The sequence below is a fragment of the Delphinapterus leucas genome, chromosome 10 (genome assembly GCF_059928025.1).
Source record: "Delphinapterus leucas isolate spDelLeu-1000000601 "Yukka" chromosome 10, BTC_Dleu_Yukka2, whole genome shotgun sequence".
Classification (NCBI taxonomy): domain Eukaryota; kingdom Metazoa; phylum Chordata; class Mammalia; order Artiodactyla; family Monodontidae; genus Delphinapterus; species Delphinapterus leucas.
Genome location: NC_143138.1, coordinates 42,192,679 through 42,212,550, shown reverse-complemented (window position 1 = coordinate 42,212,550; position 19,872 = coordinate 42,192,679). Strand labels below are relative to the sequence as shown.

At 36.8% G+C, this 19,872-nt stretch overlaps 1 protein-coding gene across 1 annotated transcript in view; it reads right to left on the bottom strand.

The window, feature by feature from the left end:
• The window catches only part of TINAG (tubulointerstitial nephritis antigen), a 95,460-nt gene that overhangs the window by 29,694 nt on the left and 45,894 nt on the right, over positions 1-19,872 (bottom strand). The window contains exon 9 of the mRNA XM_089918918.1: positions 8,943-9,066. Coding sequence (XP_089775044.1) covers positions 8,943-9,066 — 124 coding nt within the window. The remainder of the gene's footprint in view (positions 1-8,942; positions 9,067-19,872) is intronic.

Here is a 19,872-nt window from a genome sequence, read left to right as displayed (position 1 = left end):
ATAGCATGAAATTTCAGGCTTACCATTAGTGGTTATTCAGAAAAGAAGAAGGAAAAAAAGATGAATGGGGGAAAACAAGGGGTGGCCCCAATAAAGCTATGTTAAATAATTTATAATCTCACTAAATAATGATTTATGCTCCTGGAGTCCTTGCTATTTATATGTTTAGACAATATGGGGAAAATATATGAGAAATTTAACTCTGAAGCATTATTTTTTAAATTGATACTGAAATATAGTTGATTTGCAATGTTGTGTTAGTACAGTAAAGTGATTCAGTTACACACACATATATAAATATATAAATTCTTTTTTTACGTTATTCAAACCAAATTTAATAAGTAGAACAACCATAATGTGAAACTTATTCTTTTTTGTTTAGCATTCTTTCACTACAATACATGAAGAACAAAGGCAAACAAGAGAAATCAAAACACTACAAGCAAACAAAATCAGAGAATATTTATGAAAAAAAGTACAATATTCACAGTTGTAAGTCATTTTCCTGATTTTATGCTACTTATTAGTAACTAAGAAGAGCTATGATTGATTTTGTATCAGTTTTTGACAAACTATGAGCCTAGAGTGGCACTTATTTTTGTAAATAAAGTTTTATTGGGACTTGGCCACATCTAATTCATTTACTTATTTTCTGTGGCTTCTCTAGAGTTCTAATGACAGAGTTTATTTGCAGCAGGAATTTATGCCTTGCCAAGCCTAAAATATTTTAAAAAATTTTTATTGGCGTATTGATTTACCTTGTTGTGTTAGTTTCAGGTGTACAGCAAAGCGAATCAGTTATACATATACATATATCCACTCTTCTTTTTTTTCTTAGATTCTTTTCCCACATAGGCCATTACAGAGAATGCTGTACATATACAGCAGGTTCTTATTATTTATCTATTTTATATATGGTAGTGTTTATATGTCAGTCCCAATCTCCCAATTTATCCCTCCCTCCCATCCCCTGGTAACCATAAGTTTGTTTTCTGCATTCATAACTCTACTTCTATTTTGTAAATAAATTCATTTGTACCCTTTTTTTAGATTCCACATATAAGCGATATCATATGATATTTGTCTGTGTCTGACTTACTTCACTCAGTATGGCAATCTCTAGGTTCATTTGTTGCTGCAGATGGCATTATTTTGTTCTTTTTTATGGCTAATATTCCTTTGTATATATGTACCACATCATCTTTATCCATTCCTCTGTTGATGGCCACTTATATATATTCTTTTTTAATTCTCTTCCATCATAGGTTATTACAAGACAAAGCATTATTTTTATAGCCTCTGGGGGCAACTATCTTTAAATGGATAGATAGATAGATGATAGATACATAGATACATAGATACATAGATGATAGATAGACTGGTATCAAACATTTAGGATCTAAAAGCAGACAATGAATACTACAAGATAATTAGGCACTAGCATATAAAATTATGACTTAGTCACTCTCTACCACTGTATTCATATCTGTAAAATATCACCTCATTATTACATGATTACTTTTCTCTCATAAACAATAAAAAGATTAAAGATCTAAAAGGTAAGAAAAATAAGTTAGACAATCATAAAAATCACAGCGATTAGAATCACCATGGTCTCTAGTCCAATGATTTTTCTATTTTCTTTGAATCCATCAACCCTCTCTTTTCATCAGGTTTATTAAGCTTTCACCATCTCAGCAACACTTAGGTCAATACTCATACCCTAAACCCCTTGTTTTTCTGACTCCTCATTGCACCCATCTGGAAAACTGTCCGTCTTGTATGAACTCAACTACCCACTTCTCTTTGCATCCACCCAAGTGGCTGACTACAACTGCAGAAAGCACGTACAAGAGGGCAGAATGGTGCCATTAGCAACACGAGGCAATTCCTGTAGGTAGGTTCCTGGGGCATCTCCCTCACGTAAACATCCAGAGGACAATTGCAAACCACCTCTATTCTCAAATTTCTGATCATGTATCCTCCCACCACCTCTTCCCTCTACAGATAACCTTACCTCCTGCTTCCTGGAGATTATAAAAAAGAAGAAATCTGATAGGAATTTTCCTCAAGCTACCACTACGTTAAATGCTAAAAGTTTTATTTAACCTCCTCTCTTCCTTCTCTCCTGATAAAATAGACTTGTAACTCAGTCTTTCTCTAAGACCAATGTCTTCACAGACTCTGGATCCCAACCTTACAGTTTCCCAGTTTTCTCGAAATCTTACACTAGCCACTTTTGGGATGAATTGGGAGATTGGGATTGACATATATACACTAATATGTATAAAATAGATAACTAATAAGAACCTGCTGTATAAATAAATAAATAAAATTTAAAAATAAATAAATTAAAATTTAAAAAAAACCTCACTGGCCTCTCCTTCTTTTTGTAGACTCATCATTTTCTAGCCAGTCATGAAATGCTGGATTTTCCCATGGCTTAACCTCAATCAGTCTTTCTTTTTTTCTTATTCTGTTCAGTACCATCCATCTTCAACCCTTGTCTCTACTATGACCTTGAGATCAGTATATCTACCTGTCTTCTCTGACATCTATCGGCATTTTTATGTCTCAAAGACATCTTGAAATTACCAGACCCAGTAGTGAATGCCTTCCCCACTTTGTTGTCCACCTCGGTTCCAAATCCATATCCCTTCTTCCAGCTTTTCTCTTTAAATATTTCTTGATCCACCCATATCTCCCTAACTCTTTCACTATCTTACCAGGTCTAGGCTGTTGTCTTCTACTAGAATTACCACCATTTGCCTTTTATATCACATTCTTTATAGTTAAAGCAATCTTTTAAAAAATACAAAGAAAGATCGTGCCACTTTCCTATTTAAATCTCTTCAGTGGCTTCCCTTTGCTCTTAAGATCCTTAGTGAAATACTTAACATCCTTGACTAAATTCTGTAAACTGGTCTACAAGTCCTTGCCTTCCAAGATTCAGCAAACACAGCATTCTTTGCATTCATATAGTGTTTTGTATCTTTCTGGCCACTGGGCCTTTACACAAGCTGCTCCCGTTGCCTGCTGCTAAGCAACCTATAAATCTCAGCTCATACTTTTCTTCCTCAAGGACGTTTGGTGGATCCTCAAGTCTAGATCAAGTACTTTTTTTCTTTTATTTATTTATTTATATTTATTTGGTTGCACCACGTCTTAGTTGTGTTAGGCAGGCTCCTTAGTTGTGACATGTGGGCTCCTTGGTTGTGGTATGTGAACTCAGTTGCAGCATGCATGTGGGATCTAGTTCCCTGACCAGGGATCAAACCTGGGCCCCCTGCATTGGCAGCACAGAGTCTTACCCACTGTGCCACCCGGGAAGTCCCTAGATCAAGTATTAAACATCCTCTTACCGCTTTCTACCCTGCCTTTTTGAAATGTGGCATAACTTTACATTTTTGTGTGTTTTGGGTTAATATCTAGTTGCACTGTGACGGCAAGGACTTTTTTTTTTTCTCATCATGCCTACTACTCAGCACAGCACCAGGAACAACATGGGTTTTCTTTTAATTTTTGTTGAATATATAGAAAAGAGAAATATATAATTCATTCTATCCGTGCCCAATTTTAAGTCACATTATGGGTTTGCATCACAGTTTACAGAAATCTCTGACTTGAATCCTTAATGATTTACTCAAACCAAATAAATGCCTTCACAGTCATTTATTGGAAACATGCCCAGTTTCTATCACTTTGCAACATTTTAAATTTATTTTGGGGTGTTTGGTTTAATTTAAAAAACTGCAATTCTCATTCACAATCTACTTGAAAGCATTTTTGTTATTCTTTCCTCTGTTCTTCTCAGACTGTTTTAATGTTTACTTTCCTTTTGGCCTCCATTTCCCAGTTGTTTGTCTTCTGTCTCTCTGAGTCACTACTCAATACTTATGCATTAAAAATTTGATATTTTTGACACCAGACACACACACCCAAACTTTAGCACCAAAACTCTGGCCTTTTATAAAATACTATTGTATTTGCCTAACAGCTATATATCAATTTGTAGAATATAAATTTGATGAAGACCAGGATCTGTGTCTATTTTATTTCCTGATGTATCCCTACTTCTAAAACCACATCTGGAAGATAGAGGTACTCAATAAATGTTTGCTGAATAAGTAAACTTTCACATAAAACATTATTGAATGATGGCAAAAATATGTCCTAAAATGATTTTATTGTTCTCTTCTGTAAAGATAGACTCAATCCTCAATAAAATTCTGTCATACAAGCAGGATTGACAGTGATTTATCCCCATTATTTCCCTTAATTTTCTAAAATGTCTGACTGCTAGTATTTTTTTTTTTCATTTGTCGTAGTGGTAATTCCTGGAATCATATACAAAAGTAAATGGCTTTAATGCACTGCCTTATAAAGTTCCGAGTGAGGGTTTCAAGAAAGCTCAGAACCTTTGGTGGACAGGGACACAAGATGAACTGCAATGTATAAAGAGATATGGAATAGAACCATAACATAAAGAACATTGGCCACGATGAAAATCTTATATATCATATTTTTTTATTATATGACACTCTTTTTTCCCCACATTTTAGCATCACAAAAATTGAAATCAATCTAACAATCAATGGAGTTGTTTAGTATAATTGGTAATATTTTATTCTTATTATTGGTATATAAAATAATGCCATGTTTCAAAACATCTGGCATTTTTAATTCAATTAAATGCTTTTATGACTTCAGTATCCATAACGGGGGTAGACAGAGGTTATGGAAAGAGAAGAGAGAGGAGTGAACTAAAATTATGAGGAACAAAGAAAGGCATTACAAATGTATATCTACCTATCACTATTCTGTGTTTTATATATGTAAAACCCTATATGTATGGAAATATATGCCAGAAGCAGTTGTGAATGTCTCTACGTTATTCCCTAAACTCCTTAAGAGCAGGACTATGTATTAATCCTCCTTGTATTCCCCAGTGATGAGCATTCAATAGAAGTTTAAATTTATTTGTTCAAGTAAGTTAAATCTAATAACTTTGCCTTTAACAGAATGGACAGCAAATAGAATTTGTTGAGATAAATTTGTAAAGTACTTCTATGAAGTACATTAAACTCTCTGATAAGGAACATTAACTTACTTGGGCTATTTGATTCCTCTCTAATTCACTGATGCATTCATTTTCTAAATACAGTAATTACCAAATCAGGAATTACTAATAGAGAAATGAATTAAAATCTACTGCTCCAGGGCATTTAACAATGCCTAGGGGACCTAAAATATTTCTGAAAAATAAACAAATTCTCCAGAAGTTCCTTGCCTACTAGCAGAATTAACCTTGTTAATTGTCACACATGTGAGGTAAATTTATAAATGTCTCAATCTTCTAGGAGTTTATACAAGTGAACACATTACTGCAACTGACACACTGTACATGGAAAATATACAAACGGTGCAGAGTGATTAAATAGAAACACATTCATAATTTGTTCAACCTCAACATGAATAAATTTAGAAGTAGAATGAAGAAAACATGACCAGCGTGTTTAAATACATGATAGAGATGATAAAGGATCAGTTCTGATAAATCAAGGAAGGCACCACATCAATGTTGCCATTTCCAGAGTTCTCTGAATGATAGGAAAAATTATTTCAATTACCAAGTGTGTGGGAAAAATTTTTTCCAAATCATGGATATTACTAGAGAAAACAAAAATTGATAATGAAACATACATAGGAAGGAGGGGTTTAGAAGAAATATGACTTTCAAACTGAAGGAAAACAGAACTCAGGTGGCACTGAATTCCCAGTTCCAGTGGCAGTATAAAGGCATTCTTATTCCATTTGCCTTCCTGAAAAGTCACTGAACAGCTAAGAAGGGGAAAACAAAATAAAACAAAACAAGTTTTAAAACCTCAGTAGTACCTTCCTTCTATCTTTAGTAAACCAGGCAAACAGCCACAATCCACCCCCCCAAAAACAATAAACAACTTTGAGGAATAATGGAAAAAAACACATTTTGTTCTGTATCAAAGGAAAAGTAGATTCTGAGAACAAGACTCACCGCAACCCTCTCCCTCCCCCTCTAGACCTGAATAGGAATTTTTTCCCTTTAAAAGTATGTGGGACAATCCAGAACTACTCCCTCAAGCTGTTTATAGCAAGAGCCATGAGCAAGGCTAGGTGAACAGACTGTCAGTCCCTCCCCATCCTACCCTGGGGAGATCAGCTGAAGAAGAAGTCACACTGGGAGCCCACTGGGCTGCCCAAGTCCTGGCCAAGCCACCAGGGGCAATGGTTGAAAGATGAAGGTGAAGCAAAAAGGAAAGGCAAAGGGTAGCACATGGCAGCAAAGCCACTGGAGGGCATTTATTGTGAGTCCCACAAAGCTCTCTGGGCTGAGAAATAGGGGCAGAGTTGATCAGATGAGTGTGGGTCCAAGAATTACAAATCAATTAAAGCTGAGCAGCTGCCTCATTGAAAGATGAGTATCGGGCTAGAACTAGTATAGAGTATGCTAAAAAAAAAATTCATTATTTGAATAGAAAAAGCATGAGGTGTATGAAGGACCAGAATTGTATGCTTTGGCTACTTCAGCCAATAAGATAGACACCTGCTTTCAAGGAGCTTCGTTCTAGTAAGGGAGACAGACAATACACAATCATCAAAAGCTAATTAAATTAGTATGTTAGAAAGTGGTCATTGTTATGGAAACAATTTTAAATAGATCAGGTGAGGGGGATCAGAGGTGCTGAAGCAGAAGTCAGGTGGCGGTATTAAATAGGACAGTCAGGGATGCCACGCTGAGAAGATGAGATCTGTGCAAAGACTAGATGGAGACACAGACACTAAGGAATCAGATGTCTGATAAAGGATCAGTGTAGGCACAGGGAAAGACTCTGTGTGCGGGTGTCTGAAACATAATGGAGCAGGAGATCAGGAAGAACAAGGTACAGCTGAACAGAAATTGAGATCAGATCACCTTCTTACTTTCTATTGTAGGGTTCTGATCAAAGGAGTGATGAAATCTGATTAATGCTCTAAAAGAACACACTGATTTCTCTGTTGAGAATAGACTGTCCAGGGCAAACTTAAATGCAAAAGGAGCTGTTAGAAGCTTCTCCAGTAACCCATGTACAAAATGATGGGTAATGGTGGTTCAGGCAAGGGTGGAGATAATCTAGATGGCGAAAAGTGGTTGGATTCTGGATATAAGTTAAAAGAACCAATGGAGTTTCCAACATCTTAAGAGTGAGTGGCAAGGAGAATAAAGGATGATTCTAAGGTTTCCAGTGAGAGCACATGGAAGAATGGTATGGTCATCAGCTAAGAAGGAAACGGTAGATGCTGTGTAGTAAGTGTAAAGGGGGAGATCAGGGGTTCCATTCTGGAAGCACTGAATGTGAGCCATCCACTAGGTACCCAGGTGGAGGTGTCCAGGAGACCTTGGAATGGATGAGTCTGGAGGTCAGGATCAGGTCTGGGCTGGAGATATAAATTCAACCAGTGTCAGGGTTCGATGGGACTCAAAGCCAGGATGAGCTCAGAGACCGATGACTTCACCAGGAAATAAGTGAGGAGAGAAGGGACTAAGACCTCAGTCTGGGGCTCTCCAACATGCAGTATGGAAGTACAGAAAAAGGAAAAAGAAGAGCAAAGAACCTTGAAAAGTCACAGCAGTGAGGAAAACCCAGAAGGAGGGGACAGGTAGGTGTGTATTCTGACAGATGAATATAACAATGGGGACGTCGCTGAGAACCTTGACCCAGGTACTGTTGTGAAGAGGAGGAAGGAAGTAAAAAAAAGTGACTGGAGAGGTTTAAGAAAAAATGGGCAGAGAAGAAGTGAAGAAAGTGAGTACAGACGAGTCTCGCTAAGAATTTACTGTATGGAAAGAACATAAAAGGAATGTAGAGGAAGTGAAGATGAGAGAAAATTTTTTTGTTGTTTTGTTTGTTTTTCATAATATCTGAGAAATAATGGCACATTTGTATGGTGGGAAAAATAAAATTGGTTACAGAGAAGAAAACAGGAAAATTGCCTCTGAATATTCTTGAATATGGAGAGAGGTTGAGGTCTATACTATAGCAAGAGGGGTTTAGATAGGATCAGAGAAGGTTCAACTCTGTGAAAAGTGGGAAGAAAGGGAGGAGTACTTATGGGAAGAGCGTGTGATGCTGGGAGCTGTTTCCTGATTGTTTGAATTTCTTTGGTGAAATACAATGCAAGGTAAGAGCACAAGGTCACATTATTGGTGATTCAAGATAAAAGGAAAATTTTTGAGATCATCACCTGAAGAGTGGGACAGTAAGCATTTCATCTGAAGTGGAATGAGACATGAGAAAGCTTGGAGACTGGGCAGAGTCAGAATGAGATTGAAAAAGTGGTTCCCAAGGACCACACTCTCTGAGTAAGGTCTATTTGTGAGATGACTTACTCTTGAAATGCAACCAAATTTTGAACCTCTTTCTTGCTCTTGCAGAGCTGAATGTATTTGACCTACAAATTTGATAAATTTCATTTCTACAATTCTCACATAAATATAAAAAGTAATCTTACATTGAATGAAAGGTGACCCTACCCTTTCTTCTTGCTTAATCTCTACCATTTGTTATTCCATCCAAAACCTTCTCCCCAAACCCTGATACACCATGGTTTTGTACCCTTTCCTCGATTATTCCATATGCAGAATCTATTCCAGTAATCAATGTCCCTTACCCATAGAACAGATTCTTAGGATGGATTCCCAAGTAAGTGAGAGACAGAATTACCTTTCCCAAAATATTGAGTTACTTTTCCACCAGACTTTAAAATACTGACTAAACTAATGTCAATCCTTTTATAATTTTTAATTTGTATGAGAATCTCTCATACCAAGAGGAACTCCAGAACCTAAATGCACACTACATACTCTTATTTTCAGTTTTATTTTCCAAAAGCATTCAATGAAGATTTTTAAGAAAGTGACTTACCCAGTCAGTTTGACTGCATGTGTATGAAGCTTTTGATATTTTTCTGATTCTTCATTTGTGCCGGTAACATGTCTATATATCCCTTTCTTATAATTGAAGAAATCCTCATGGACTTGCATTATGGCTAAAATACAACACAACAGGATAAATGACACAGTTTTAAACCATTATCTTTAAACACTTCCAGAAATTCTCACAGAACAGTCAATGAGAAAATTGCCAGGGGTAGAATCTAAGAAGGAATTTTGCAATTCAGCCTAATTTTCTTTCCTACTTAATTGGCTGCAATATTTTCTTGTTCTCTTATAAAAATAACTTTTAGCTACTTAGAATATTACTTAAGGTCACATTATACTTTTAGAATGCCATCTATTTTTTCAATAGATCTTTGTTGGAGTATAATTGCTTCACAATACCATGTTAGTTTCTGTTGAACAAAAATGTGTATCAGCCATATACATACACATGTCTCCATATGCCCTCCCTCTTGACCCTCCCTTCCATCCTCCCTATCCCACCCCTCTAAGTCATGGCAAAGCACTGAACTGATCTCCCTGTGCTATGCTGCTACTTCCCACCAGCCAACTATTTTATATTCGGTAGTGTATATATGTCGATGCTACTCTCACTTCACCCCAGCTTTGCCCTCCCACCCCATGTCATCAAGTCCATTCTCTATGTCTACCTCTTTGTCCCTGTCCTACAACTAAGTTCGTCAGTACCATTTTTTTTTTTTTTTTAGATTCCATATATATGCATTACCATACAGTATTTGTTTTTCTCTTTCTGACTTACTTCACTTTGTATGACAGACTCTAGGTCCATCCACCTCACTACAAATAACTCAATTTCATTTCTTTTTATGGCTGAATAATATTCCTTTGTATATATGTGCCACATCTTCTTCATCCATTCATCTGTTGATGGACATCTATGTTGGCTCCATGTCTTAGTCATTGTAAATAGTGCTGCAATGAACATTGTGGTGCATGTCTCCTTTTGAATTATGGTTTACTCAGGGTATATACCCAGCAGTGAGATTGCTGGTCATATGGTAGTTCTATTTTTACTTTTATTTTTTTATTTTTTTATTATTTTTACTTTTTTAAGGAACCCCCATACTGTTTACCATAGTGGTTGTATCAATTTACACTCCCACCAACAGTGTAGGAGTGTTCCCTTTTCACCACACTCATTCCAGCACTTATTCTTTCTAGCTTTTTTGATAATGGCCATTCTGACTGGTGTGAGATGATACCTCATTGTAGTTTTGATTTGCATTTCTCTAATAATTAGTGATTAGCATCTTTTCATGTGCCTCATGGATATCTGTATGTCTTCCTTGGTGAAATGTCTATGTAAGTCTTCTGCCCACTTTTTAACTGGATTGTTTGGTTTTTTGATATTGAGCTCCATGAGCTGTTTGTATATTTTGGAGATTAATCCTTTGCCAGTTGCCTCAATTGCAAATATTTTCTCCCATTCTGACGTTTGTCTTTTTGTCTTGTTTATGGTTTCCTTTGCTGTGCAAAAGCTTTTAAGTTTAATGAAGTTCCATTTGTTTATTTTTGTTTTTATTTCCATTACTCTAGGAGGTGGGTCAAAAAAGATCTTGCTGTGGTTTATGTCAAAGAGGGTTTTTCCTGTTTTCCTCTAAAAGTTTTATAGTGTCCAGTCTTACATTTAAGTCTTTAATCCATTTGGAGTTTATTTTTGTGTATGGTGTTAGGTAGTGTTCTAATTTCATTCTTTTACATGTAGCTGTCCAGTTTTCCCAGCACCATTTATTGAAGAGGCTGTCTTTTCTCCATTGTATGTTCTTGCCTCCTTTGTCATAAATTAGGTGTCCATATGTGTGTGGGTTTATCTCTGGGCAGTCTATCCTGTACCATTGATCTATATTTATGTTTTTGGGCCAGTACCATATTGCCTTGATTACTGTAGCTTTGTGGTATAGTTTGAAGTCACAGAGCCTGATTCCTCCAGCTCCGTTTTTCTTTGTCAAGATTGCTTTGGCAATTTGAGGTCTTTTCTGTTTCCATACGAATTGTAAGATTTTTTATTCTAATTCTGTGAAGAATGCCATTGGTAGTTTGATAGGGATTGCATTGAATCTGTAGATTGCTTTGGGTAGTATAGTCATTTTCACAATACTGATTCCTCCAATCCAAGAACATGGTATATTTCTCCATCTGTTTATGTCATCTTTGATTTCTTTCATCAATGTTCTATAGTTTTCTGAGTACAAGTCTTTTGCCTCCTTAGGCAGGTTTATTCCTAGGTATTTTATTCTTTCTGTTGCAATGGTAAATGGGAGTGTTTCCCTAATTTCTCTTTCTGATTTTTCATTGTTGGTGTGTAGGAATGGCAGAGATTTCTGTGCATTAATTTTGTATCCTGCAACCTTACCAAATTCATTGATTAGTTCTAGTAGTTTTCTGGGGGTATCTTTAGGATTTTCTCTGTATAGTATCATGTCATCAGCAAATAGTGACAGTTTTACTTCCTCTTTTCCAATTTGTATTCCTTTTATTTCTTTTTCTTCTCTGATTGCCATGGCTGGGACTTCCAAAACTATGTTGAATAATAGTGGTGAGAGTGGACATCCTTGGCTTGTTCCTGATCCTAGTGGAAATACTTTCAGTTTTTCACCATTGAGTATGATGCTCGCTGTGGGTTTGCCATATATGGCCTTTATTATGTTGAGGTAGGTTCCCTCTATGCTCACTTTCTAGAGAGTTTTTATCATAAATGGTATTGAATTTTGTCAAAAGCTTTTTCTGCATCTATTGAGATGATCATATGGTTTTTATTCCTTAATTTGTTAATGTGGTGTATCACATTGATTGACTTGTGTCTATTGAAGAATCCTTGCATCCCTGGGATAAATTCCACTTGATCATGGTGTATGATCCTTTTAATGTGCTGTTGGATTCTGTTTGCTAGTATTTTGTTGAGGATTTTTGCATCTATGTTCATCCGTGATACTGGCCAGTAGTTTTCTTTTTTGTGATATCTTCTTCTGGTTTTGGTGTCAGGGTGATGGTGGCTTCATTGAATGGAGTTGGGAGTGGTTCTCCCTGTGCAATTTTTTGGAAGAGTTTGAGAAGTGTCACTGTTAGCTCATCCCTAAATGTTTGATAGAATTTGCCTGTGAAGCCATCTGGTCTTGGACTTTTGTTTGTTGGAAGATTTTTAATTATGGTTTCAATTTCATTACTTGTTATTGGTCTGTTTATATTTTCTAATTCTTCCTGGTTTAGTCTTGGAAAATTGTACCTTTCCAAGAACTTGTCCATTTCTCCATGGTTGTCCATTTTATTGGCATATAGTTCTTTATAGTAGTCTCTTATAATCCTTTGATTTCTACAGTGTCAGTAGTAATTTCCCCTTTTTCATTTCTAATTTTATTGATTTGCATCCTTTCCCTTTTTTTCTTAATGAGTCTGGCTAAGGGTCTATCAATTTTGTTTATCTTCTCAAAGAACGAGCTTTTAGTTTTATTGATCTTTGCTATTGTTTTCTTTGTTTCTATTTCATTTATTTTTGCTCTGATCTCTGTTCTTCCCTTCTGTTGACTTTGGATTTTCTTTGTTCTTCTTTCCCTAGTTGTTTTAAGTGTAGGGTTACATTGTTTATTTGTGATTTTTCTTGTTTCTTGAGGTGAGATTGAATTGCTATAAACTTCCTTCATAGAGCTGCTTTTGCTGTGTCCCATAGGTTTTGGGTCATCATGTTTTCATTGTCATTTGTTTCTATGTATTTTTTAAATTTCTTCTTTGATTTCTTCAGCGATCTCTTGGTTATTTGGTAGTGCACTATTTAGCCTCCAGGTATTTGTTTTTCTTAGTTTTTTCCTGCAATTGATTTCCAATCTCATAAAGTTGTAGTCAGAAAAGATGCTTGATATGATTTCAATTTTCTTAAATTTTCTGAGGCTTGAGTTTTGACCCAAGATATGATCCATCTTGGAGAATGTTCCATGTGCACTTGAGAAGAAAGTGTATTCTGACACTTTTGGGTGGAATGTTCTATAAATATCTATTAGTTCTATCTGGTCTATTGTGTCATTTAAAGCTTGTGTTTCCTTATTTATTTTCTGTTTGGATGATCTGTCCATTGGTGTAAGTGGGGTGTTAATGTCCCCTACTATTATTGTGTTACTGTCAATTTCTTCTTTCATGGTTGTTAGCATTTGCCTTATGTATTGGGGTGCTCCTATGTTGGGTGCATAAATATTTATAATTGTTATATCTTCTTGGATTGATCCTTTGATCATTATGTAGTTTCCCTCCTTATCTCTTGTAACAGTCTTTATTTTAAACTCTATTTTATCTGATATGAGTGTTGCTATTCCAGCTTTCTTTTGATTTCCATTTGCATGGAATATCTTTTTCCATCCCTTCGCTTTCAGTCTGTATGTGTTCCTAGGTCTGCAGTGGGTCTCTTGTAGACAGCATATATATGGGTTTTGGTTTTGTATCCCTTCAGCCAGTCTGTGTCTTTTGGTTGGGGCATTTAATCCATTTACATTCAAGGTTATTATCGGTATGTATGTTACTATTACAATTTTCTTCATTGTTTGGGGTTTGTTTTTGTGGGTATTTTCCTTCTCTTGTGTTTTCTGCTTAGAGAAGTTTCTTTATCATTTGTTGTAAAGCTGGTTTGATGGTGCTGAATTCTCTTAGCTTTTGTTTGTCTGAAAAGCTTTTGACTTCTCTATCGAATCTGAAGGAGACCCTTGCTGGATAGAGTAATCTTGGTTGTAGATTTTTCTCTTTCATCACTTTAAGTATATCTTGCCACTCCCTTCTGGCCTGCAGAGTTTCCACTGAAAAATCAGCTGTTATCCTTATGGGGATTCCTTTGTATGTTAATTTTTGTTTTTCCCTTGCCACTTTTAAAATTTTTTCTTGGAATTTAATTTTTGCTAGTTTGATTAATGTGTGTCTTGCTGTGTTTTTCCTAGGGTTTATCCTTTATGTAACTCTGTGTGCTTCCTGGACTTGGGTGACGATTTCCTTTCCCATGTTAAGGAAGTTTTCCAGTATAATCTCTTCAAATATTTTCTCAGACCCTTTCTTTTTCTCTTCTTCTGGGACCCCTATAATTCAAATGTCAGTGCATTTAGTGTTGTCCCAGAGGTCTCTGAGCTTGTCTTCATTCTTTTTACTTTATTCTGCTCCTTGGCAGTTATTTCCACTATTTTGTCTTCCAGCTCACTTATTTGTTCTTCTGCCTCCATTATTCTGTTATTGATTCCTTCTGGTGTATTTTTCATTTCAGTTATTGTGTTGTTCACATCTGTTTGTTTGTTCTTTAGTTCTTCTAGATCTTTGTTAAGCATTTCTTGTATTTTCTCAATCCATGCTTCCATTCTATTTCTGAGATTCTGGATCGTCTTTATTATCATTACTTTGAATTATTTTTCAGGTAGATTGCCTATTTCTCTTCATTTACTTGGTCTTATAGATTTTTACCTTGCTCCTTCATCTGTGACATATTTTTTTGCCATCTAATTTTTTTATTTATTTATTTTTTAATGAGTGTGATTGTGTTTCTGTCTTACTGCCTATTTGGTCTGAAGCTTCCAGCACTGGAGTTTCTAGGCTGTTGGGTAGAGCTGGGTCTTGGTGCTGAGATGAGGTACTCTGTGAGAACTCTCTCCAATGAATATTCCCTGGGGTCAGAGGTTCTCTGTTAGTCCAGTGGTTCAGACTCGGAGCTCCCACCACAGGAGCTTCTCCCCAACCACAGGGTCATAAAACAAGATCCTGCAAGTTGTGTGGTGTGGCAAAAAAAAAAAAAAAAGAGAGCAAGAGAAATAACAAAGTAAAAAATAAAATTACAATCAGAAACAATAGGTATGTTTGAAAAACTTTAAAATAAAAATATAGATGAATCAATAATTGGAAGTTACATCAGTACCACAATAAAAAAAAAGAGGAGGAGGGAATGGAAAAACAAAAACTGGTGGGGGGAGAAAGGCCTTGGCTGTGGAGAGTGTGGCCTAAGCAAGGGTGAGGTTTGGGTATTGGGCGGGGCCAATGCTCAAGACCTACAGGGCTGGAAAAGGCCCTGGGAGATGTGGGGGGTGGGGCTTATGTTCAAGGAACAAAAGGGGCCCAGGCATGCTACCCAGTACAGTCTCAGGGGGAGGGAACCTGACCTGGGGGGCTAGCAGGCTTCCTGGGCTCGAGAGGGCAAGACAAATGCTCTCCTCTCCTCTCCTGCTCCTCTGGTCTGGGGTCTGAGAGGGCCCCTCCTGCCTGTCTCTCCTGATCTCCCCAGCCTCCCTCCTATGCCCCCAGGACCAATGCAGCTGGTGGGGGAGGGGGAGGGAAGGGGAGTTTCGAGGGCAAGGGACTGGGCAGGGAGCTCAGCAGGCTCCCCATGCCCGAGTGGGCCAGGCAATTGCCCTCTTCTTCTCCTGCAGGGCCTTTCTCACCTGACTCTCCTGATCTCCCCAGCCTCCCTCCTAAGCCCCCAAGACCCAAGAGGCCTGGATGGGGCTTTGGATGGGGGCGGGGGAAGTGGATTCAGAACTCAGCAGCTTCACTACCCAAATGGACCAGGTGATTGCCCTCAGCTCCTCTCCCGCTCTTCCCAGAGAGTCCATCCCACCTGCTTCTCCTGATCTCTCTGGCCTCAGGCAGGCTGATCTTGTCTGGCCTCTATATCTCCTCCACCTACGGTCCCCCTACGTCCTACCGGTTCATTTTGGAAGTCCTCCCATCTCCCTGCGGGTCAGAATCCCTGACCAGTGACCGGCAGACTAGTTGTGACGAGACACTAGTTGTGAGGAGATACTACCTCTGCATCTTCCCACACCACCACCTTGACTCCTCACCCCACCATCATTTTTTTTTCCTCTTGCACACATTTTATTTTATTTTTAATTTTTGAATTTTGTTTTATTTATTTTTTTATATAGCAGGTTCTTATTAGTCATCAATTTTATACACATCAGTGTATACATCTCAATCCCAATCACCCAATTCATCACACACACCCCACCCTCCACCGCTTTCTGCCTTGGTGTCCATACATTTGTTCTCTACATCTGTGTCTCAATTTCTGCCCTGCAAACCAGTTCATCTGTACAATTTTTCTAAGTTCCACATATATGCGTTAATATATGATATTTGTTTTTCTCTTTCTAACTTACTTCACTCTGTATGACAGTCTCTAGATCCATCCACGTCTCAACAAATGACCAAATTTCGTTCCTTTTTATGGCTGAGTAATATTCCATTCTATATATTTACAACATCTTCTTTATCCATTCATCTGTCAATGGGCATTTAGGTTGCTTTCATGACCTGGCTATTGTAAATAGTGCTGCAATGAACACTGGGGTGTATGTGTCTTTTTGAACTACGGTTTTCTCTGGGTGCTGGGTAATATGGTAATTCTATTTTAGTTTTTTAAGGAACCTTCATACTGTTCTCCATAGTGGCTGTATCAATTTACATTCCCACCAACAGTGCAAGAGGGTTCCCTTTTCTCCACACCCTCTCCAGCATTTGTTGTTTGTAGGTTTTCCAATGATGCCTTTTCTAACCGGTGTGAGGTGATACCTAATTGTAATTTTGATTTGCATTTCTCTAATAATTAGTGATGTTGAGCAAATTTTCCTGTGCTTCTTGACCATCTGTATGTCTTCTTTGGAGAAAATGTCTATTTAGGTCTTCTGCCCATTTTTGGATTAGGTTGTTTTTTTTTAATATTGAGCTGCATGTGCTGTTTATATATTTTGGATATTAATCCTTTGTCCATTGATTCGTTTGCAAATATTATCTCCCATTCTGAGGGTTGTCTTTTGGTCTTGTTTATGGTTTCCTTCGCTGTGCAAAAGCTTTTAAGTTTCATTAGGTCTCATTTGTTTATTTTTGGTTTTATTTCCATTACTCTGGGAGGTGGATCAAAAAATATCTTGCTGTGATTTATGTCAAAGAGTGTTCTTCCTATGTTTTCCTCTAAGAGTTTTATAGTGTCTCATCTTACATTTAGGTCTTGAATCCATTTTGAGTTTATTTTTGTATATGGTGTTAAGGAGTGTTCTAACTTCATTCTTTTACATGTAGCTGTCCAGTTTTCCCAGCACCACTTAGTGAAGAGACTGTCTTTTCTCCATTGTATATCCTTGCTTACTTTGTAATAGATTAGTTGACCTTGGTGCATGGGTTTATCTCTGGGCTTTCAATCCTGTTCCATTGATCTATATTCTGTTTTTGTGCCAGTACCATATTGTCTTGATTAGTGTAGCTTTGTACGATAGTCTGAAGTCAGGGAGTCTGATTCCTCTAGCTCTGCTTTTTTTCCCTCAAGACTGCATTGGCTATTTGGGGTCTTTTGTTTCTCCATACAAATTTTAAATTTTCTGTTCAAGTTCTGTAAAAAAATGCCTTTGGTAATTTGATAGGGATTGCATTGAATCTGTAGATTGCTTTGGGTAGTATAGTCATTTTCACAATATTCATTCTTCCAAACCACGAATATCGTATATCTCTCCATCTGCTGGTATCAACTTTAAATTCTTTAGGCAGTGTCTTATAGTTTTCTGCATACAGGTATTTTGTCTCCCTAGGTGGTTTACTCCTATGTATTTTATTCTTTTGTTGCAATGGTAAATGGGAGTGTTTCCTTAATTTCTCTTTCACATTTTTCATCATTAGTATATAGGAATGCAAGTGATTTCTGTGCATTAATTTTGTATCCTGCAACTACCAAATTCATTGATTAGCTCTAGTAGTTTTCTGTGGCATCTTTAGGATTCTCTATGTATACTACCATGTCATCTGCAAACAGTGACACTTTACTTCTTCTTTTCCAATTTGTATTCCTTTCATTTCTTTTTCTTCTCTGATTGCCATGGCTAGGACTTCCAAAAGTATGTTGAATAATAGTGGTGAGAGTGGACATCCTTGGCTTGTTCCTAATCTTAGAGGAAATGCTTTCAATTTTTCACCATTGAGTATGATGCTCGCTGTGGGTTTGCCATATATGGCCTTTATTATGTTGAGGTAGGTTTCCTCTATGCCCACTTTCTAGAGAGTTTTTATCATAAATGTTGCTGAACTTTGTCAAAAGCTTTTTCTACATCTACTGAGATGATAATATGGTTTTTATTCTTCAATTTGTTAATATGCATATCACATTGATTGATTTGCGTATATTGAAGAATCGCATCCCTGGGATAAATCCCACTTGACCATGGTGTATAATCCTTTTAATATGTGGTTGGATTCTGTTTGCAAGTATTTTGTTGAGGATTTATGCATCTATATTCATAAGTGACATTGGTCTGTAATTTTCTTTTTTTATAGTATCTTTGTCTGGTTTTGGTATCAGGGTGATGGTGGCCTCATAGAATAAGTTTGGGAGTGTTCCTTCCTCTGGAATTTTTTGGAAGAGTTTGAGGAGGATGGGTGTTAGCTCTCCTCTAAATGTTTGATAGAATTCACCTTTGCAGCCATCTGGTCCTGGACTTTTGTTTGTTGGAAGATTTTTAATCATAGTTTCAATTTCATTACTTGTGATTGATCTGTTCATATTTTCTATTTCTTCCTGGTTCAGTCTTGGAAGGTTATACCTTTCTAGAATTTGTCTATTTCTTCCTGGTTGTCCATTTTATTGGCATAGAGTTGCTTGTAGTAGTCTCTTAGAATGCTCTGTATTTCTGCAGTGTCTGTTGTAACTTCTCCTTTTTCATTTCCAGTTTTATTGATTTGAATCCTCTCCCTCTTTTTCTTGGTGAGTCTGGCTAAAGGTTTATCAATTTTGTTTATCTTCTCAAAGAATGAGCTTTTAGTTTTATTGATCTTTGCTTTTGTTTTCTTTGTTTCTATTTCATTTACTTCTGCTCTGATCTTTATGATTCCTTTCCTTCTGCTAACTTTGCGCTTTGTTTATTCTTCTTTCTCTAGTTCCTTTAGGTGTAATGTTAGGTTGTTTATTTGAGATTTTTCTTGTTTCTTGAGGTAAGATTGTATAGGTATAACTTCCCTTTTAGAACTGCTTTTGCTACATCCCTAAAGTTTTGGATCATCGTGTTTCCATTGTCATTTGTCTCTAGGTATTTTTCAATTTCCTCTTTGATTTCTTCAGTGATCTTTTGGTTATTTAGTAACGTATTGTTTAGCCTCCATGTGTTTGTGTTTTTTACATTTTTTTCCCTGTCATTGATTTCTAATCTCATAGCATTGTGGTCATAAAAGATGCTTGATATGATTTCAATTTTCTTAAATTTACTGAGGCTTGATTTATGACCCAAGATGTGGTCTATCCTGGAGAATGTTCCGTACGCACTTGAGAAGAAAGTGTAACCTGCTCTTTTTGGATGGAATGTACTATAAATATGAATTAAATCCATCTGGTCTATTGTGTCATTTAAAGCTTGTGTTTCCTTATTAATTTTCCATTTGGATGATCTGTCCATTGGTGTAAGTGAGGTGTTAAAGCCCCCCACTATTATTGTGTTACTGTCAATTTCCTCTTTTATATCTGTTAGCAGTTGCCTTATTTATTGAGGTGCTCCTATGTTGCGTGCATATATATTTATAATTTTTATATCTTCTTCTTGGATTGATCCCTTGATCATTATGTAGTGTCCTTCCTTGTCCCTTGTAATATTCTTTATTTTAAAGTCTATTTTATCTGAGTATTGCTACTACAGCTTTCTTTTGACTTCCATTTGCAGGGAATATGTTTTTCCATCCCCTCACTTTCAGTCTGTATGTGTCCCTAGGTCTGAAGTGGGTCTCTTGTAGATAACATATATATGGGTCTTGTTTTTGTATCCATTCAGCAAGCTTGTGTCTTTTGGATGGAGCATTTAACCCTTTCACGTTTAAGGTAATTATCAATATGTATGTTCCTATTACCGTTTTCTTAATTGTTTTGGGTTTGTTTTTGTAGGTCCTTTTCT